We start from the raw sequence: 23,183 nt of genomic DNA, 5'->3' as shown, positions 1-23,183 counted from the left end.
TTTATTCTCATTTTCCCTTTACCTGTTTACCTACTGTTCTGTGTGCATTTTTGTCAACAGCCTCAAGTCCTTTCTAGAACAAAGTCCATGTGTCTGTCTCCTAATATATATTTATTTGTCAATTTAAGAAGTCAAACTTACTATATTCAGTCTCAAATAATATTATATTATCACTTTTTATAATATAATATCACCATACTACTATAACTTTTGAATTTTAGAATGTAGCTATAATGTGTTTTTGAACTCGTAAGATCTTTAACAGCTCCACAGTGTGAACCACGGAACAGCATTTATTAGACAGGATGTTGAGGCCAGATGACGCCTGGAAGTCTTACTGTGTAATTTAATCCTAAGAGCTGTGTTGTTTGGCTTCACTAGACTCCGAGTGTGCATATGTAATTATGTGCGCATGTGTAAAAAGCCCAGCCCTGATAGGAAAGAGAGGGAGGAACATCATTAGCAGAGATTAGATTTGTCTCTCCAGCTGGGCAATGTGCCTCTGAATTCCAAGGGCTTTCCCCAGTGTAAATTATTAGACTGACTCAGCTGCTGTTCAATTCCCCTCTGGCTGAACTGCTTTTGCTAATGCTGTTAAGCTGTGGCTCAGGAGACAAAATGTCCTGAGGTACTAGATAGATCTTATGCATGTAAAAAAGAAAACCTCCCTCCTTCATATTCACAGGATGGGGGTATACAGTCTTCTCAAATCAAAAATAAAAAGGCAAAATGGAGAAAAAGATAAACTGTGTGCCAAACTTCAGCTACATATACAGGGCTTTGGAAATTGTTAGTAGACTGAAATCATTCCTGTCTAGCTAAAGCAAATAGGAGTAATCTAATCCAAAGAGTTTAATTCGAATCTGTTGAGAAATCGGACTTTAGATCTGCTGCTGTTCTAAAATTGGTGAAGTCTAAACAAATTAACCCCACTCAGACTCTCTGATCCAGATTCAGGTTCAGGACCACAGGAGGGTCTTGTCTGAAGTTCTTCAATGATAGTAGTACACTAATAACATGAAAACTTGCACCTTCTTAATATAGCATGAAGCACAAGGCTCAGCATACTGTACGTATCAACTGGTTGAGTAGAATTCACAGCTACAGTAAAAGATCTATTTCATTTTTTTCTATTGACAGCTAAAGTTATGTATATTAAATTAATGCAATTCAGAAAGACATGGTGTCTTCTCTGATTTTATTGCCTAAGGTAGCCAACTTATTGATTGCACTTAAACCTAATGTTCGAGTTTATCCATTGAACATCAATCAGGGAGAATAAATGAAATGTAGATAATATAGAAGCTGTAATTAAGTGATAGTTTAAAAATTTTTAAAGTCATTAACAATTTTTTCTTACCAACCCTATTAACAAGTACCAAAATTGTCTGACCTGTGTTTTCTTCCCCCACTTTCCTCTGCTTTTCCTTCGGGGAGAGTGTTAGTATACTGAGGAATAGGACTAAAATGCAAAGGACAGGGAAATCAGATAGCAGTGGGGTCGTCCACTGATCCATTTTCAGGACTGTGAAGTGCCCAGCACTGTGCCTGGGCTCTCAGCCACATCATCGGTATTAGCAGCAGCAGTAGCAGCTGTGCTTACACTCTGCGTGAATAGGAGCCTAAACAGTGCATTAACTTAAGCTGAAATGCTGGATGTGGTTGGGAGCATATTATCTTACCTCCTGTTACTGAACACTTTATGAAGAAGGGAAGTTTTCAACACAAAAGGTTAAGGGGAGAAAGCCTGAGTTTTCAGTGAGCAGAAGAACAACATTATAAGAACAGGTGAAGGAGTTAGCACAGCTCCAAGAACAGCTCTCTGGTAGTCATCATTGCCCGGGAAGGTGGAGAGGAACGTGCACTGGTGGAGATGGGGCGTAAATTGGTGCCAAAAGTTCACACTTGAACTTGAGAGCTGTTATACACGTATCAGGCTGTGGAAACTAATTGGATTGTCATTAAAAGTTAGAGTTGGCAGTCAGGCCAGCTTCATGGGTGTGTAATCGGGGCATTTACTCAGGGCCCTGATCTTGGTTTAATGTTCTTCTGTCTCTATCTTAAAATTCTTTTTGAGGGGAGAGGGGAAGAGGGGATTTTCTTTAATTCTGATTTTATTCTGTCCATCAGAGCTCTTTTAACTCGGTTTACAAATATACATAATTTTTGTGAAATGTTAAATTAGAGTAAAAATTCAAAATGACAAGCAATATTAACTATCTAAGATTTATACTGTACCATTTTATTCACTTGAAAGTATTTCAGGGTCTTAAGTAAATTAATTTTTCTTATTAATATGGAAAATGAGAATGGATTCCATATTTTCATGCACATGCCCTCTCCATTATATTCTCATGGTATTTTCACTCTTCTTTTTTCTAATTTTTTTTTAATTGAAGTATAGTCAGTTTTATACTATACCTCAGTTTTAATTGAAGTATAGTGTAATTGTGTTATCTATCTTGAGATTCTTAAAAGTTGATTCTTGAACAAAGGGTGTTTCATTTTCATTTTGTACTAGCTCTGAAAATTTCATAGCCAGTTCTGTTAGCAATATATATAATTGTCCTAAGCCCTTAGATAATATTCTCAATACATCTCAGTATGTTGATTTCCTGTGGTATGACCCTTTTTGCTCAAAGGCCAGCATGTTTATACCTTCCTGTCTACTGTTAGATTTCTAGAATTGGCTCTGAAAAAAATGGGTTTGTGCCAGGGAATGACTTAAGGAGAAGTCTGTCTCAGTTTTATGTCCCCCAAACAATGCTATTTTGCTAATAAGATATACGCACATTATTTAATGTGATAGCATGACTCCAGAAACTATATAGTTTGCTCATTCTAGTTAGTGTGGTCTTGAACAAAAGTTTTCTGATCATTGCGGGGGTAATGAATAACGGTTTTTAAGAAGCCAAATTCTTCTGATCAGTGAAAAGAGACTAGTTAGCCAAGAATTCAAAACTTTTCATGATGTGGCACCACCTTATAGTTAGAGCTATTCTTGTCACTGCCCTCCATGCACCTTTTGCTCCAACTATTCCAAACTGCTTGCCATTCCTGGAAAAAGCCATTTGTTTTCTTACCTTCCATTCCTTTCTTTATGAAATTCTCTTTGATAAGAATGTCTGCTTTTTTCCAAGTAGCACTTCTGCCTCTCCCACCCCCCACTCTTTTCCCACTGGTATGACTCTTACTCTTCAAGGTCCCACTTTGGTGCTTGAGTTAGTCATTCCACCTGCTGCTGTGTCATGGCTCACGCAGCTCTTGAGGCCTTTCTTAATTCTGCCTTGCTTTCTGGTTACCTGTTTACTTGCCTATCTGGCACACTAGGTTGTATACTTCTTGAGGGTGGGACTGTTTAAACTGTCTCTATTCCATCATCCATGGCATGGTAACCCAATGTCTGGTACATGCTCAGTGCATGTTTACTAAGTGTCTTAATCTATTCTGGTTGCTATAACAAAATACCACAGACTGGGTGGTTTACGAACCAAGAGAAATTTATTTCTCACAATTCTAGAGGCTGGAAGCCTGAGATTAGGTGCCAGCATGGTTGGATGAGGGCCATCTTCTGGGTCACAGACTTCTCATTTTATTCTCACATGGTTAAAGGGCAAGGGAGCTCTCTGGAGCCTCTTTTATAAGGGCACTAATCTCATTCATAAGGACTCCACCCTAGTGACCTGAGCACCTCCCAGAGGCTCTACCTACTAATGCCATCACTTTTTAGGATTTTGGTATATGAATTTGGGGACATATTCAGACCATAGCAATGAGTGAATTGGAAGGATAACTCTAGTTCCCTTACAGTGTTATCTCGTGTATTTAAGGTACTTGGTTGTAATTCCCTGAAGTGAAATAATCAGTTGATCTTATTAGAAATAGTTTCTACTTTAAGAATCATTTGTGGGAAGAGAAATCATAAAAACGGGGCTGTCGTTGGGAATGAAGCCCCTTAGAATTGTATAATGTAGTGACTCTGAGGGAAAGAGTAGTGAGAGTCCAGTAATAGAAAAGTTAAAAAAGACTGGAGAGCCCCAGAGTTGTCAGGAAAAATTACCTAAAACATTTTGAAGTCAGAAAAACAGGAAGCCTGGGGTACCACTTGACTCTCAATTTAGCCATCCCTAGCCTGCAATTTAGTTCTCAACTTTTCTTTTTGTAGCGCCTTCCCTTAATTAAATTATACTGCCATGTTGAGAAAAGGCTCAAAATAAAGCCAGTAACATGGCAGGCCTGTTTAGGAGTATGATAAATACATTTTTAAAGCCCAAATAAAACAGTGAATCATATTTAATCGAATTGAAACATGTACAAAAGAATAAAGAAAATCTCTATGAGATGACATACAGTGATTTTCAGGATATATTCTTTTTTATTTTTATTTTTTATTGACATATAGTTGATTTACAATATTGTGTTAGTTTCAGGTGTACAACAAAGTGATTCAGTTATAGATGTATTTTTTCAGATTCTTTTCCATTATAAATTATTATGAGACATTGATTGTATTTCCCTGTGCTATACAGTAGATCCTTGTTTATTTTATATATAGTGATGTGTATCTGTTAATCCCATACTCCTAATTTATCTCTCCCTCCTAATACATTCTTATTCCTCCACTTTGACTCTCAAACTAAATCCTAGCTATTGTGAAATTTGAGTCTCTTCTCTTGATTCTGCCTAGGTTGTAAGTAAGGAGAGAGAGAAAAAAAATAAATCAGAATCAGAACCTGAATCTACTAGGGTTAAAAAATAATCAGACTCTTCTTTAAGTTTCTCTGTGACCACAGCCAGTCTTGTCTTTGGTTTTGTCCCATGGGATTAGACACGTGTAGGCTAACAGAATACGCCACTAATCCAAAAACCTGGATTGTCCAAAGTATTGTATGTAGGTTAATTTCCAAGCACTGGTATAACTGGTGGACCATCCTAGCCCCGTTGTTATTTCAGTGATTATGAGAAGGCCATTTAGTAGACTCAGTATAAGGATTCTATGATTCCACATAGGTGTTTGTTTATTTATTTTCATATTTTAGACTTGGCTACTCTCTTCATTTCAGTCTTAGTGAGGTTGAATTGATGTCGCATTGCAAAATCAATTCTCACTAATGAAACTAGTTGTTTTTATGGGCTCTGGAAAAATTCTTCAAATGAAAGTTGGAAATTATAGAGTGGGGTGGGATCATCCCAGAGATGTGAGGTATATTCCCACAAAATTTCTATCCAGTAAAATGAAGTTTAAAAATTAATATTGGAAGCATGGCTAGAAAGGGAAAAAAAATCATGAAAGGACAATAGAAACAGAAAGGATTTAATGAGAAGGAAACTTTGATTTGCCTCAGTAAGTAAGGAAAAGGATTCATGAGGTGATTATGTGTTTGTCTGTGAACCCTCAGGATATAACTAATGTCTCCTTCCTTCACCATTTTCTGCCACCCAACCCTGGAGCTTTACCTCAACCTTTAATCAACACCAATTCTGGGGTAGGAGACTCTAGGGATGGCTTTTAGATTCTAAGGCCATGTAACCTTTACTGAGCTAAACTCTTAACTCATTTTATTCTATCAACTCATATTTATTAACTTTCATTTAGAAAGACTCAGAGATACCCCTGTCTCAAAGGATTTTACAGGATTCTAAATACCAAATCAATTCTAATATATGCATAAATGGAAAGTTATAACTCTAAAGCAATGTGATTGCATTTTAACAAAACTTGCCACAATTTACACAACTAAATGGACTTTGTCCCAGGCATCCTAGTAAGTGTCAGGAAAAGTATCAGTGTCCTTAGAGCACTGATAGTTTCCAAGGAGCCTGTTGGAAGGCTACTGGTGTGTTCTGGGAATTCTGCCATTGCTCAGGACAGCTCTGGGATTCTGCCTTCAGAATGCCTTTTGCAGATCTGAGTATTGGAATTAAGGGGAAGAAAAGCTCAAGTAGGTCCCCTCTCCCTCCATCCTTCCCCTGTTAACCACTGGTCTGGTTTCTGTTTTCTTTATCGTTATGTCTTTTCTGTAAATGGATTTCATATAAATTGACTCATACACAACTTTCTAAGAATCTATGATTGAAAAATATGTGTGCATTAATGAGTTCAAATTATAATTTCTGAAGGGAGGCTTCTAAGTATGTCTATAAATTCCATCCTCTGTAATATTAATCTTTGTTTTGAGGCACTGCATACTGACTGTTTACAATCACAAATAGTGTATTATTCTGCCTTTATTTTTCTTTCCATTGGAACTATTTTGTACATTTATTATTTTCTAACACTTAGAATAAATATTTAATATTTATTGATGTTCTTCCTTGCCATCGTCATCTTGGACAGTTGGGACTTATCAAGGATCTTTTAGTAGTTTGCAAATTTTAGCTATATAATGGGCGTAGAAGTGGAAAGTACACCAATGAATAATTAAATGATGGGTTTGGATTACTCTCTAGCACAAGGTCAAATTCACATTCCAAAACAGTGGCATGAGACAGGTGAAAAATGATTGATTTTTGCCAATTTCAAATTTCTATTCTTGGTAAAGCTCAGAATGTCCTATCCTACATTTTCTAGAGTATCATCTTGACTGAAGCATTATTTTAAAAAATTAAAACTTAGGACTGCTTGGATGAGCAAAAACAATGTTAAAGAGAAATTTGAACATCTAAAGCAATAGGATCTTTCACTAATATGGTTTTAATTACTTTTCTAATAAAATTAGACATTGGATCCAGAGTCTAGAGTTCCTGCCTCCCCCTGGAGTTTTTATCCTGGTTATCTGTACAGTCTTCTCTGAGAAGTGACAAGACCTGTTAGTGATTTGGTAAAAACTTCTGGTCCTGTTCAGCCTTTCCTCCAGTTGCCCTCCCCTAGTTTTCTGCCTTTCACCTGCACTAGTCCTGTGATTAGGAATTTTGTAGAATGGTAATTATGAGAATAACAATAATCTAATTTCAATTTAAAAATTCTCCACAAATGACTATCGAAACTACTTTGTTATTTGAAAATGGTTCCTTTGGCTCTTTTGATGATTTTAGACACCTGGCTGTGTGGTCCCTTGAAAAATCCTTAAAAAAAATTTCTGCTCTAATGTGATCTTGATGAACCATCATTAGAATGAGCTGTGCTTAAATCATTTCATTCACAGATATTACTAAAACTTGGTAGCAAACCTATTATTTTAAAGGAGGTAATGGAGTTCTGTGCATTTAGCAAATTCCCACGTACAAAGGAAAGCCATAATCTCTTCATTAATTCTCCCAACAAACAGGTCTATTAATATGAATGAATCTTATGCAGAACTGCTGTCCAACTGGACATTCTGTGATGATGGAAATGCGCTATTTTGTGCTGTCCAGTATGGTTGCCATTAGTCACTTGGCTACTGAGCATTTGAAATGGACTAGTGCCTCCGAGGAACTGAATTTTTTATTTTATTTAATTTTAATTAATTTTAAGTTAAATAACCACATGTGACTAGAAGCTCCCATATTGGACAGTGCAAGTTTAGCGGTTTGATGTTAAAAGAGAATGGAGTAAACCCTATAGAAAGTGGGCATATTTTAGAATTCTCCACTTGTTTTTATTTGTTGCTAGGAATTTTTACCTTTTATCCTAAATGTAGAACTCAAGCTTGAGGTAAGATGTGAGTCAAGTCCATATTTTTCTGACTTAGATCTTTCTTAATTAAATAGAAGACCATTATAATATTGACAGTAGAGCACTGTGGTTAACGGCATGGGCTTGGACTCGGGCTCAGGCTCAGGCTCTGGAACTGGAGTGAAACTGGGTTCAACTCTTGTCTTTACTACTTAGTAGCTATTGGTGAGTTATTTAAACACTCTGTGCCCCAACTGCTTTATCAACTAGAGGAGTAATAATAGTACCTTTCTCGAAGGGTTGATGTGAGGATTAGAGAAGTGAAAATAGGAAAAGTGTTTTGAACAGTGTTTGGCACCAATAATCTCAGAAAATGTTAGCTATTGTTATTAATATATTGTTTGTCAAATTGCTCTGTGTGCATGTACACGTGTATGTGCGTGTTTGTGTACGTGGGAAGTTCTCTTAACCAGAAAGTAAACTGCATCTTATGATATCAGGTCCTGTACTAGGTGCTGAGGCTAGATAAGGAGGAAAAGAAGTGAACAAGGAATGAAATAAATAATACTTGGATTCTACCCCTAGCAAATATACAAACTAGTTAGGATGAATTATTTCTCTTGAAAAATAGAAATCATCACCCACTCACTGCTCCCTCCAATTTTAACAATCTATGATTCTATCATTCCTAAGCGAGACCTGAAAATGCAATGCAGTGATGGCAGAAGGACCCTTGACAACTTCTTGCCTGCCAAGTACATTCAGGACTTGCCCAGGAACAGTCTGTAGGATCTGCAGCTTTGTGGGAAATTCCACATGTATCATTGGAAGACTGTTACTGATACTCTTCAATAACTCTGTTGTTATACTAAGCTGGCCATGAAGCTTACTTTCATGTAATATAGTATAAAACAAATGCATGATGTGTTATATTTATCTCTATTTCAATTATAACTCACCATCCAAAGAGTCCAAACTCTAACAGTAAACTTACTGGGAAAAGAGAACTTTCATAATATAATTTCATCTAGAAAAATTTTCCCTCTTCTCTCATCTGGTTAGAGTCATGAGCAGTAGCTCCTGACAGCATAGCCCACCAATTCTTACTAAGCAGTATGCCATCCATCATTTCCCCGTGGCTGGCATATATTTTAATAGCAACAGTTAGCATCGAGATTCTACTTAATAGCTTGAAAAGCACTTTCATGTCCTTTATCTCATTTAATACTCTCATAAGTCACATGAGGAAGACCATTTTTCAGAACCCATGTGTAGGAAGCTGCCTCCACTATTAGTATTTAATCACAATGTGAATATCATTTAGTTTTCATTGGTGAAATGCTTTTTTGGAACATATTACATGGTATTAAGACTCATAGAAGACCTGAATATAATAAATAGTATTTTATATATTTAGAGGGGAAAGTATTCCCCATACATCAGCCCAGGCAGAAAAAACAGATTGTCCTATAGATACCCAACTGCTATAGACCCCATAACTGACACCAGAGTTCAAGTTTTCTCACCAAACCAAAATATCTGGAGAAGCCAGAGACTGACCTTTTACTAGCTGACCTTTTACAAGCTCAGCTATGCTTGTTGCATTTCCGGCTTGACCATTTTGTCTCTGCCGTTAGCATCAGGATCTCCACTGGTATGGTACTTAGGATCAGATCTATTTTCAGTCCTTCTGAAAGCACTCTGTTCTGTGCTTTTGGAGGTTGCATCAATGGACGTCCTTACCCTCTGGTTTTCTATTGGGTTCAACCAATGCGAAGCATCTGCAGGGTCTCAGCTAGCAAGAGGAGAGTGAGATTGGGGTTCAATATTAATTCCCCTGGCTCCATCCCTATCAGGTCATTGAACTTTGATTGCATCCTTCTACCAAAAGCCACAGCTCCTCTGGATAACATTCTTCTATAGCTGTGCTCTCCAGGTTCTGGTAATTTTTCCCCTGCCAGTTAACAGCATTTTGACTGTTACTAGCTTTGGGAAATGGCACCATCCTTGTTGCTTTTCCTGCCCCCTCCTTCGTAAGTAGTCTCATTACATTCTCCTCATTTGCTACATTCAAGTGTGCCATCTATTTCCTGCCAGGGCCTGGGTTTATAAAGGGTCCTGCAACAAATTCAGTGTTAGTGCCTGCTTCTGCTGCTCACTTATCATACAGGCAGTGTTCACACAGACTTCAGAAAATATTAATTCAGAAAAATGATTATTATAGCATAAAAACCTTCCTTCAGTTCAACCCCAAGTACATTTGGAATATGAATTAATCTCTAATTAGATTCAGTTTATTTTTTTCTTTAGAAGCATACCCAGTCTACAAAGGAAGATACATATGACAGAGTAAATAGGGGGAGGGTGTAGCTCAAGTGATGGAGCACGGGCTTAGCATACACAAGGTCCTGGGTTCAATCCCCAGTACTTCCTCTAAAAATAAACAAATAAGGAAACTTAACTACCCCTCCAAAAATAAACATATGACATAGTATACAAATGTAGTTATATGTTAATATTGTGATATTTATTATAGGTAATTATTAAATATGTTTTTATTCCTCACATAAATTCCTTACTTGTGCCACTGATACTCTCTCTTTATTAGGGGATTATTAATCTCTCAACATACGTGATTCTTCAAATTACATCCCCCCCCCTTTTTTTTTCAAACGAGACAAAGCATTGCGACTATGAGAGTGATCGAAGTGGTCTCAGGGCCTGGGGCCAATGAATATTGGTGTCATATCCTATAGGGTAGGTCATTGCTAATTTCTGGGCTAAGCTGCTCTACTTAACCCCTTGGAAATAAATGGTCTTTTCATTATAAAATGAAAATAGCCACTCTTTGGGACAACTTGAAGGTTGTTATATCCCTGGATATACATGGTTATATCCCTGGAATGACCAAGGACGGATGTGCTGTAAAATACATATACTTACTTGGTCTTACTCCTTAACCATATGGATATTATTATTAATAAAGAATATACTATCTTATTTTAGAATAAAATATTTATGCCTTTAAAATATAAATAGCAAAGCTTTAGTAGGTTCTTACTCTGTGCCAGGTTATATGTTAAACACTCTGCAAGTATTACCTCATTTAGCCCTTGTTACAGCCCTGAGGTGGATACTCTTTATTATCCACTTTCTGATTGGGGAAGCTGAGATGCACAAAGATAAGGAACTTCCCCGTGCACAGAATCAGTATTTGAACCAGAAAGTTTGAATCTAGAGCTCATGCATTTTGCAGCAATGTTAAATTTATCATTTAAGGACTATTTTTTATGAATTTTCCCCCCTAAGTTTGTGGGAAGTTGCTTTTGTACAATGTTCTCTAGGCCTGGAGCCACAGCAAACTTTTTAGGCCTTGCCCTAGGGATGGGGGCTTCATCAAGAAAGTGAAGGTGAACTGCCTGAAGACAGTAACGTTTCCAGGAAGGTGGATGAGGCAATAGTAGAATTAGGCAGTCCCTGACAGGCAGAATATCTTCATGTGAACATTACATGATACAGAAATTTGTGGATCTCTAGGGAAGAAAATTCCATAACCTCCCTTGGGAACACAGTTCTGCAATGGTTCTCCTATGTTCTAATTGCTCTTTTGTTTAAAACATAGGCAATCTTTCCCTAGAGATATTTTTTGAATCAATAAAATTATCTCCTAATTTAATATAACAATGTTAAAACCATGGGTATTACATACTTTTTCTCCCAAATATTAGAACTACAAAGTATTAATATTCTCTCAAATACTAGAGGTACGTAGAGTTTTCCTTTTCTTTTCCATTTAATTAAAACCTGGAATGTAAAAATAACTACTGTAATTAAATCAAAGACAAAGGAAATTAAGTATGAAAAAGAAGTTGCACACGTTTGGGATTTTTCTCTCCTCTTTTCCATCTTACTTATTCCATTTTGACCTGGTATCTTTCTGTTTATTGATTCTCTGTGCTTTCATTTATAATTTCAAATGAATGTTACAAACTCTATGTGCCTCAATTTCTAGGTATATTGGTCTATCCCTCCTTATCCCCCTTTTCTCATTCTTTTACTTTCCTTAAGACAATCTTACTGTCCCCTTGTCCTTCCTTTCATGCCTCTTGAATTCATATATATATTGAGCGTATTGCCACATATCTTTTCCTTTTAATTTTTTTGGTTAAAGATTTGTATAGCTAACAAGTCTTGAGGATTCACTGTGCACTGGATCATATCTCATATATGATCTATGAGGTGGATTCTGTTGTTAGCACCATGTATATATATATATTTTTGGGTGGGGGAGGCAATTAGGTTTCTTTGTTTGTTTATTTATCTGTTTATTTATGGAGGTAGTAGGGATTGAATCCAGGACCTCGTGCATGCTAAGCATGCACTCTACCACTGAGCTATATCTTCCTCTGTTATCACCACTTACGGATAATGAAATTGGAGCTTAGAGAGAGAGTAAGGTCAAGTTAATGATTAGTTCCACCAGTGCTTTCTGTCTTAGCCCCTTACAGTATTGCCCTCCATATGATGAAGTGCATAGGAGGTTCTGAATTTGTTGACTGGGAAACAATATGAAAGTGTGCATTATAGCCCTAATTTTAAAAATTTAAATAGTAATTTTAAAATAATTTCAGTGGTCATTTCAGTTGTTCTCCTGAACTGTTCATCTTAAGGAGAGTCATAGATTTCCAAAAAAAAAAAAAAAAAAAAAAGAGAGAGAGAGGAGAAGCACAAGATAACAAGAAAGGAAAATAATAAAAGGGACTAGCTTATATTGAGTGCTTACTGTGTAGTTGATGCTTTTGTCAGGGACCAACTCAAGTTCACAGTTCTATATATTCTATAATCCTCCCTTTTTTAAAAAAATTAGGGTATTTCTCTATCTTCTACTTTTCCATGAATAAATAACTTGTTCACAGTTCCTAAATATAATTCTTTACCAAAGGTTGCTTTTTGATCCTAAATGCAATGGGTTTAGTTCCTTAATGTGTAATTCATCTGGACCTCAGAACTTGTAAATAATCAAGATATAATTAGATATAACTTTGTCTCTTTATCTTTCTTGCATTTCAATTCACTTACCAAGATTATTCCACCTTTTCCAGCTTGAATATGATTTTACTAGTAGAGAAGATAAAAACAAAGTAGGAGTCATCCACTGTTGTTTCCTCATTGTCATCTGTTTTTAATTCATTTTTGTTTTTGTTTTGACTTTATAATTATTCTTATGCCTATTTGCAAGTCTCAGCACACACTGACAATTAGTTTTCCTGACAGTGTCTTTAGAATGCAGTAAAGATGGCTCATTTATCTGTGTATTTAAAGCAGCAAAGATTTGGATTGAAAACTTCTTTTTTTAAAAAGTTCTATTTTTTATATTTTATTTATTTGTTATTGTATTATTTAATTATTTTGTTTTGGCAATGGCAGGGAGAGAGGTAATTAGATTTGTTTATTTTTAGAGGAGATACTGGGAATAGAACCCAGGACCTCATGCACGCAAAGCATGCACTCTACCAGTTGAGCTATATCCTCCCCCTGAAAACTTCTGATTAACCGAGTAATGAATGCTGAGACTAGTAATTTAGGAAAATAGAAAATTTTCAGTGATAATCACTGTTGACCTTTTGAACCTACTTTATTGTTTTCTTGAAATGCTTATATAATTATTTTTATACTTATTAATATTAAATATTTAAGGGCATAAATGTCTGTGTCTTATTTTTTAAGACATTCTAAGTGCATTTATTTAGTTATTAATTTTCTTCTTCATATGGCAAGTCAGAAAATGTTGATTCTATTCTGGAATATTAACACTTATATTAATATATATTATTTACCATAGGTTTATGGAGATTATAGAGAAATCATTCCTTTGGTCAAGAAATTTGTTTAGTCTTTGACTTAAAGTATATTTGAAGTCTCACAAGTTTCTATTTTTGATAAGATTATAGTCTACAACTCTGAAAGTGAGTATGTTTATAATGTAGGTTTTAAAAAATAAATCTTGAAACCTACATTGTAAAATTAGACTTTAATCATGGTTGTATTTATAGGCACTAATATTCATAAAGTAATCTGTCAACATGGAGGTTGCCTTTTTATAATTTTAATTTTTTGCTGGTTCTAGCAGACTTCAATATTATTAAACATTCATAATGTAAACCAAAAATACAGGTGTATGGTAGACACTGAATCAGTATTTTTGAATGCATGGTTATTGGGGGAAACATTATAAGGAAGACAGGATAAGGTAGGTCAATGAATATGGTTGATGTGAGGTTATTATTGTCCTTTCAAATAGGGATTTCATTGGATGGTTCACAGTTAAGAGAGCAAGTTAGGGGTAAAGATGTGATTGTAGGTCACTCTTCTCATCTGATTTTAAATAATCATATACTTAGAATTTTGTAATTCCATTAGAAAAAGCTATCTAATTTTTTTTAAGTTCAGATGAAGATCTCGGTGACAGACCTCTACCATGGGAAGATCATTTTATGTTATTACTATGAACAAGTAACTGAATCCCAGTTTTAAAATGTGAATGATGCCCTAATAGCAGAAATCTTACTTATGCTCTAAATACTGCTATATGAATTTTAGAGAAATAATCAGGAGGTTAGGATGGCAGTTCATTTTAAGGCAAGAAAATGCCAAGTAGAGAGAAGACAGCTTGGGAAGAGCTGAGCATCAATCAGGAAACCTCAGCAATAATAGTTACTTTTAAATTTTATTCAGTTTCAGTCATACTTTTATCTGTGGGACAAAATTATCCAAAATCTTTGATTTACTTATATTTATGACATAAAACTCAAAATCTGATCTATTATAAAATTATCCTCTTTTAGTAATATGGGGGAAACTATATTATATACTAAAAACACAAGAATTCAAGGGCCATTTGGCCACATTACCTCTTCCATTCCTCTTTTTCTCTGTGCTGATTCCATCTTGGCATGAAGCCAAGGTAATTTCCAGAAATTGGCAGTGCCCTGGCAAGTGCACAGCTGCTGCTGTCTCCAACCCTCGCCTACTAATTTTACACAAACCACTTCCTGCTTTTGAGGCTGAGCAATTCACAGGGCAAGGCAAGTGTGCCTGAAGGGTGGATATGGAAGCACTACCTTGTGCTCCTGGCAGATTCAGGAGCCCTTGTATAGGTGGCAACAGCATCACTTCACCTGCAGCCCTGCCCATAGAGCTTCCTCCTGATAAGGGTGATGTGCCAACCTGGCCCTTTTACCCCTCTGCTCTTCCTTGTCTTTTTCCACTTGACTCTCACTGTTTAAAATTCTTGCCTCTTTCCCTTTCTGTTCCCTTCTAATAAATTTCTAGCTTTGACTTCTCATGAATTAGAAGATCTAAACAGTCAGTTCCCATGAGGGTCTCTGAGCCAAATCTGGACAGAGAGAGGGGACCTGGGAGGACAAAGACCGAGGCAGAGATGGTGGGATTGCTTGTGCACCCTCAGGTTCCACTTACCCTCCTCTTCATTGTGCAGTGGCAGCATGTGGGTGAACGTACAAACGCAGGTAAAACTGTGATCTTTTTATCCTCCTACACCCTTCTTACATGTAGAATCAGCTTGATCAATTTGAATATAGTCATGGTGATGATTTCTTTCCCTTTGTTCTTGTGCTTATCCATTTCTCCGCCTTCGTTGGTTGAAATTGGACTTGATATTCTTGGTGAGCAGAGGAAAGCCTCTTTGACTACACATCTTTATGCACACCTTCAGGTTTCCATCACCTCTGCCCACTCCCAGAGCAGCTGAATCACCAATAGCTAGGTGCTTTTCACTGTTCTGTTGATAGATGCAGGGTCACCCCTCTAAATGGGTGCTTGTGCTTCCTTGGGTGTAGCTTTAGTGCATCTAGAGTAACACTGTGAATTATTATCGTTTTTGTCATCAGTGGTCATGCTGCTGTCACATGACTAGTTGTTTCTGTTTATCCAAATAAACAACCAGACTAGGGGAAGAGCAAAGGATGAGGAAAGAGGACTCATTCCAGCTCTGCCACTAATTAGTTGTATTGATCAAGTCAGCAGTCTTTCTGGGTTTTGATTCTCATGTGTAAAACAAGTGGGTTGGACTATATTCCTTGCAAATCTTGTTGTTTGTTGGTCTCTTAAATATCAAACTGAATGTGATGATCATGCTGAAGTTCTCTTCTTTAGACTCATCCCCAGTGCCTATGGGAACAGGTCCACTTCTTGTGCACTCTTAACCTCTTAGAAATGGAAAGAGATTGCAAAGGAAACATGTGTTTCTAACTTTTTGTATATGAGCTCATTTCAATATGATGTCATCATGGGAAAACTCAGAATAAAAGTGGACAAAATGGAAATTTATCAGAAATTAACATAAAATCCTATGGTTTGGTTCAAAGAACAAATTGCACAAATAGGTGTTTGGCTGAAATTCACATATACATTTGAGTGTTTGCATTATCCTCAAGCCTGATATGAGCCAACAGCATAATGTATGTATGTCCCGTGCTGTAAAGGATAACCACGAGTCCCAGCGATAGAGACAGACTGGAAGCAACTGCTGAGGCAGTGGCCAAGAGATCAGGCAGAGCAAGATCTGAGAGGCCGAAGGCCAGAGACAGCTCAAGGTTGTGGCAGGAGATCAGAAAGAAAGCAAAATGAGGGGATCAGTAATGTCAAAGCTTAGAGATGCGCACAAAAGGAAGGAAGTGGGGCAAATCGGGGAGGGGAATCGTGGTCAGTTCAGCAAACAGCAGTTGCTGTAACAAAGGGCTCCAGCTTTTCTTTTTCCTTCGTTCTTTCCTTTCCCGAACCGTATATTCCCAGGCAGCCTCCCAGCCCCTAAATTTCTCCATGCCCCAGAATTTAAGTCCCTCTTAACCTAACTGGATGTAGTTAAATCTCTTTGATTTGTTTAAAGGGAAAAATCATCTGCATTATTTCATGAGCTTTCAGAGTCCCTATATGAAGGAGGAGTTACCTTTGTTTCACACTGCTCATCAACATTAGCTACCTATTTCATTATTTCTGGGTTCCCAGCCCTCTCACACATGCCCTGGTCATTTTTCCCTGTCTCTGCAAATGTTTGTATTCTTCCCTGACTTCCTTTCTTTTGTCAGTTTCAAACACACCTTTCTTTCAGAGGTTCATCTCAATTCCATTCAGCCCAACCTAACTATTCCTGCCCCAGTGTTGTTCCTCTTCTCTCACAGCTCTGTGGAACAGAATATGACCCTTAGGTCATGGGATAAAGAAGTGGGCAGGAGTTAATTCCCTTGATATAAGTACCAACTCCTTAAGTAGCATATAAGCTTTGAAAAGAAGAAACTGTCTTAAAGAGACCATGTAGTACAGTGGTACAGGAGTTTGGGATTAGGAAAAATAACCTGGTGTTCCATCCTAGCTCTGTGACCTGTAGCATATACCTCTCTCTAGGCCTCAGTGTGCTTCTGTGAAAAACAGGGATAATAACTCTGCACTCTGGTGTCCCCTCACAAGCAATCAGATGTTTAGATCAGGATCACAGGAAACATTATTTTTTCACCTGTGAAGCAACCTAAGAAAGTGAGGGTTATCCTAAGAGGTGCCCTCATGTTGTAAAAAAGAATATGCTCTACCACTTAGTCAATACATGGCCTTAGAAGTTTCGTACTTTTCTAAAGTGAAAATACCACCATCACAAAGATTGTGGTGCTGATGCTGACTTATGCACCAGTTTGTAAGAGCCAATTGTCAAATATTTAGTAACTTCGCAAGCAGGTTGTTAAACTGCTATTAGCTTGAAATCTGCCTTGGTGGGAGTATTTATACCAGGGAAATTGGCAAACACTACAGTCAGATTGTTGGTTTTCTTACTCTGGAGAGTAAACTCATCACTGATTATGTTAACAGGGCTCTGTAAATTGTAAAGCCCTTTGTCTTACTTATCATTAAAAATAGTAATGGTAATAGTAATGTTCTTTATGCACAGAACCTAGCCTAGCGCATGGCACAACTCCCAGCATATATTTAATAAATACTTTTTTTTTAACATTTTACAAAGTATTTAAAAAAAGTTTTTAACTTTTTTTTATTGAGTTATAGTCATTTTACAATGTTGTGTCAAATTCCAGTGTAGAGCACAATTTTTCAGTTATCCATGAACATACATATATTCATTGAGCTACCGCTAGATCTTGTATATATTTCCCTGTGCTATGCAGTATAATCTTGTTTGTCTATTCTACATTTTGAAATCCCAGTCTATCCCTTCCCACCCCCCCCACCCCCTTGGCAACCACAAGTTTGTATTCTATGTCTATGAGTCTGTTTCTGCTTTGTATTTATGTACTTTTTTTTTTGTTAGATTCCACATATGAGCAATCTCATATGGTATTTTTCTTTCTCTTTCTGGCTTACTTCACTTAGAATGACATTCTCCAGGAACATCCATGTTGCTGCAAATGGCGTTATGTTGTCGGATTTTATGGCTGCATAGTATTCCATTGTATAAATATACCACATCTTCTTTATTCAGTCATCTGTTGATGGACATTTAGGCTGTTTCCATGTCTTGGCTATTGCAAATAGTGCTGCTATGAACATTGGGGTGCAGGTGTCTTTTTGAAGTAGTGTTCCTTCTGGATATGTGCCCAGAAGCGGGATTCCTGGGTCATATGGTAAGTCTATTCCTAGTCTTTTGAGGAATCTCCATACTGTTTTCCACAGTGGCTGCACCAAACTGCATTCCTACCAGCAGTGTAGGGAGGTTCCCTTTTCTCCACAGCCTCTCCAGCATTTGTCATTTGTGGACTTTTGAATGATGGCCATTCTGACTGGTGTGAGATGATACCTCATTGTAGTTTTGATTTACATTTCTCTGATAATTAGTGATATTGAGCATTTTTCCATGTGCCTATTGATCATTTGTATTTATTCCTTGGAGAATTGCTTGTTGAGGTCTTCTGCCCATTTTTGGATTGGGTTGTTTGTTTTTTTCTTATTAAGTCATTTGAGCTGCTTATATATTCTGGATATCAAGCCTTTGTCAGTTTCATTTGCCAAAATTTTCTCCCATTCCATAGGTTGTCATTTTGTTTTACTTATGATTTCCTTTGCTGTGCAGAAGCTTGTAAGTTTAATTAGGCCCCATTTGTTTATTCTTGCTTTTATTTCTATTGCTTGGGTAGACTGCCCTAGGAGAACATTTTTGAGATGTATGTCAGATAATGTTTTGCCTATATTTTCTTCTAGGAGGTTTATTGTATCTTGTCTTATGTTTAAGTCTTTGATCCATTTTGAGTTTATTTTTGTATATGGTGTAAGGGAGTGTTCATTGCTTTACATGCTGCTGTCCAGTTTTCCCAACACCATTTGCTGAAGAGACTGTCTTTATTCCATTGTATATTCTTGCCTCCTTTGTCAAAGATTAGTTGACCAAAAGTTTGTGGATTCATTTCTGGGTTCGCTATTCTATTCCATTGGTTGATATGTCTGTTTTTGTACCAATACTATGCTGTCTTGATTTCTGTAGCTCTGTAGTATTGTCTGAAGTCTGGGAGAGTTACTCCTCCAGCCTCTTTCTTTTTCTTCAGTAATGCTTTTGCAATTCTAGGTCTTTTGTGGTTCCATATAAATTTTATTATAATTTGTTCTAGTTCTGTGAAATATGTCCTGGGTAATTTGATAGGGATTGCATTAAATCTGTAGATACATCTCTAGACATATTTGATGTTTATTTTTCTGAGGTCCCATAGCACCGTGTACATATCTGTGTATCCTATCTAATTGTATGGCTATTGTTGTCTTTCTCTCTAGTTGTTAAGTTCCCAAAGAGTGAGAACCTATATGCCATTCATTAATGCCTAACACATTGTATAGCATGTGATAGGAGCTTAGTTAATACTTGAGTGGATGAAAGAGAGTTTAAAGGATAGGATATTTTCAATGGTTCACTCACATAAGCTATTCATAGGGAATGGCAATGAAAAGAAAAGGCTTAAAATTTAGGTCTTAGTAATAAAGATGAGGAATTAATAAAATGGGAATGGTCTATTTTTATTTTTAACCCCCAATATAGGATACTGTGGCTCCCCATCACCTTCAGGATAGAATCCAAACCTCTTAGCCTGGCATACTTACAATCTAGCCCTTGACTCTTCAATTCTTATCTTTCTCTGTATTATCCCTATTATATAGGGATTTGCAAAGAAAGTAAATTTCTAATAAGCAACATACATTGAATAAATTTAAGATAGATTTTGCATGATCTGGTGAATCTAGAACAATTCCATGTCTTTATTTTCAGAGGTTAGGTACCTCTGAGAAATTTGGGCCAATGGACAGATCAGAAGCAAGGAATAAGTTTAAAGGGCTGGGGCTTAATCACATTGCCCAGATTTGGTACAGTACAGCAAAAACAAAATTTATCTTAGGAATTTGTCTTGTCACATACACAAGACATTTATTTACATGCTTTAGGAATTAAAGTAAGGTGCCAGTGGAAAAGACACTAACGCAAACAGAGAATATGAGTAGTGACTTATAATAACACAGAATGTAGTTTCTAATATAAATATATTTATACTTTGGGGAAGGAAAATAATTTTTTTCTGATTATAAATATAATAACTCATGTCTTAGTCTGTTCAAGCTGCTATAACAAAAATATCTATCTAGACTAGATAACTCAGATAACATTTACTTCTGACAGTTTTTTGGAGGCTGATAAATCCAAGACCATGGCACTCAGAGATACAATCTGACGAAGGCATGCTTCCTGGTTCATAGACTGTGTCCTCACATGGCAGAAAATGTGAGGGAGCTCTCTAGGATTCTTTCTTATAAGGGCACTAATCCTATTCATGAGGGCTCCACCCTCATGGTCTAATCACCTCCCAAAGGCCCCACTTCCAAATAACATTACAATTGAGACTGAGTTTCAACATATAAATTTTGGGGGGACACAAGCATTCAGTCTATAGAAACATTAATGCAAACTACTCAGAGTATCTTGAAAAACAATAATATAAATCCCTCCCAAATCTAACCACCTGGAATTGACTATTGTTAATTCTTTGATTGTATCCTTCCAGTTTTTTTGCTTGTATATATGTTTGTGTATCCTTTTAAACAACAACAACAAAAATTTTTAATGTCTTATGTTGTATATATTGTTCTAATGTGTTTTTTGTATTAATATGTCATGAGCATTTTCCCATGTTAGTAAATACTCTTCTACAACATGGTTTTTAACTGCTGCACAGTATTCCACCATGTAGATCTACACTACTATTTAACCAATCCCCCTTGTTTCAATGTTTTTATTATTATAAATGGAAGTGTAGTAGTGTGGATGACTAAAGAAAGGGTGATCTCACGTCGTCCTCCTATTTTTCCCAGGTTCTGAAGCCCACTCTTACATCAGAGCTCTGTTCTAATGATCCTCTGAGTGTCGGTCGTCTCAGGACCTTGGGCACACTCATGGCACAATGGCCAGCCCTCAGGAGCACCTGAGCTGCTCCTCTTCCCTACAGTTACCCTTGAGAGAAAACAAAACCTTCAATGGACTACAAGATGACGTTGCACCAATGGGGAGCCACCCTTCACCCAAGCACCTTAAGAACCAGCAAGAAAAGGGGGTGGTGCAAACAGAGCTAACTGAGGGCACAAACAGCCCCATCACCACCACAGTGTTGACAAGTGTAAGCGAGGATTCCAGGGACCAGTTTGAGAACAGCGTTCTTCAGCTAAGGGAACAAGATGAATCAGAGATGGCCATTTCTCATGGAAACAGCAACCCTGTGGATGGAGAGGGCACGAGTGGAACTGAAGACATCAAGATTCAGTTCAGCAGGTCGGGCAGCAGCAGTGGTGGGTTTCTTGAAGGACTATTTGGATGCTTAAGGCCTGTATGGAATATCATTGGGAAGGCATATTCCACTGATTACAAATTGCAGCAGCAAGGTAAGCTAGGGTATGGACCTGGAAGATATTTCCTATGTAAAATGCACACCACCATTAACTGGATAACCTTTGACCTGTGGATGAATTAAAAGCCTAATGCCAGAGGAACACCCGTATCAATTTTCTATGGACTTTCTGAATGAAACAGATTGACATTTGGTTGGTTGTTTTTGGTCAAAGCCCATCTTCTATGGTTGTCCATTTCAGTAGTGTCCAGAGTAGAGCACATATAAGACAATCCATGACATTACAGTGAGGACAGTGTTACAGTTCCTGTTCTTTTTATCTCATCATTTAAAATTTCTATTTTCATGCATGTTTTCATATATATTGGTATTTTAGTAAAGTTGTACTTAATATAGGTATAATTATTTATAAATTGTACATACAAGTATAAAGTGTATATATATAGGTATATATATAAAGTGTGTGTGTGTATATATATATATGTATATATATATATAAAGAAGATACCCCATTTTCTTTATCCATTTATCTGTTGATGTGAAATACTTTCCCTTAAACCAGTACCAGTCTTCCCATCTATACCCCTTACCCATAAGTATATTTGGATTTACCTGTTAATCTGTCAATTTCAGGTATACTTTCCAGGATTTGTCAACCACAGCATCCATTCCTACTGCATGCAGAAATTCTTTGGAATTCCCTAGGTGTTGTCTATTTTTTTCTCTCTTTCATACATACTGCCATACCCTGGACATTCCACCCCTTTTCCCCTCTATGATCTTAAGGTTGCAGGGAAATCTAAAAGTTGTTCCTTGTCACACAAATGTTGGGGACTCCTATGTTAAATAGTACCATTATTTTAAAAATTGAAAATAAAGAGAAATCCAAAGATGAAAATAAAAATCACTTGTAATCCCACAACCCAGAGATAGCTACCCCTAATTTATTATTTTTTATAAGTTCCTTATCCTCTGCTTAGACACAAAACCTCTTAATATCTGCTTATGTGATAAACTCCTTTGGTTTTTAGAGTCTTAAATTGTCCAGTCTAATAATTATTTTGGTGGCAGTTTGGAGGTCTCAGGATCCAAATGCAGCACTGAGATTCAGACTTAAAGGGGGCTAACAGACACATCCTATGTCTGTTAAAAAGAGCCTTTAATTTTTTTAATGTTCTATAAGTTTGTATTTAATTTGTCTTCCAATTGATTATGTGATCTTCAGAAAGGCTTATTTCAGGAATAAATAAGAAACAGGCTTGTTCAGTTTAAGCTTACAAGGGTACGGCAGTTGCCCAACTCCTTAGCAGATGACGGGATATCCTACTGTGAGCAGGTGTTGCTGTGGGCCAGAGGAGAGATTCACTAGCCTGAAACTGAGTGTAGTTTTTTTTCTTGTCAGCTCTGGGATCAGGGAGCTAATCTTTAATCCTGGATTACAGTCAACTAATGGATGATATATAGAACAGATGTGTCCCTGCGTTTGGTATTATGAGGAAATTTCACTCGATTTAAAAAAAATTTTAATGATACCTTCATCTCCCATTTAGTACGTTGGTAGTGAAGTCCAAGTAAGGTAGTATGTGTGATTGAAATCTTTTATTGCCAAATAGTTCCCGGTCTCAAAGCAAGTATTGTCATAGACACATCTGAATAAACAAAGGAGAACTTACGCATTAAAGTGAGTG

General features: G+C 36.8%; 1 protein-coding gene and 1 non-coding gene across 11 annotated transcripts in view; one reads left to right on the top strand and one right to left on the bottom strand.

The window, feature by feature from the left end:
- MAP3K13 (mitogen-activated protein kinase kinase kinase 13) overlaps window positions 1-23,183 on the top strand; it is a 153,004-nt gene that overhangs the window by 90,278 nt on the left and 39,543 nt on the right. For all 10 annotated transcript variants that reach the window (XM_045519732.2, XM_074366611.1, XM_074366610.1 and 7 more), the window contains one exon: window positions 20,966-21,529. In XM_045519732.2, coding sequence (XP_045375688.2) covers window positions 21,055-21,529 — 475 coding nt within the window. In that variant the 5' untranslated portion in view covers window positions 20,966-21,054. The remainder of the gene's footprint in view (window positions 1-20,965; window positions 21,530-23,183) is intronic.
- Window positions 13,057-13,130, bottom strand: TRNAA-UGC (transfer RNA alanine (anticodon UGC)). Its single transcript has one exon. It is a non-coding gene; the product is annotated as a tRNA-Ala (tRNA).

The sequence above is a fragment of the Camelus bactrianus genome, chromosome 1, assembly GCF_048773025.1.
Source record: "Camelus bactrianus isolate YW-2024 breed Bactrian camel chromosome 1, ASM4877302v1, whole genome shotgun sequence".
In the NCBI taxonomy this organism is placed as follows: domain Eukaryota; kingdom Metazoa; phylum Chordata; class Mammalia; order Artiodactyla; family Camelidae; genus Camelus; species Camelus bactrianus.
The sequence above is the reverse complement of the archived record's forward strand: the minus strand, read 5'-3'. Positions and strand labels throughout refer to the sequence as shown.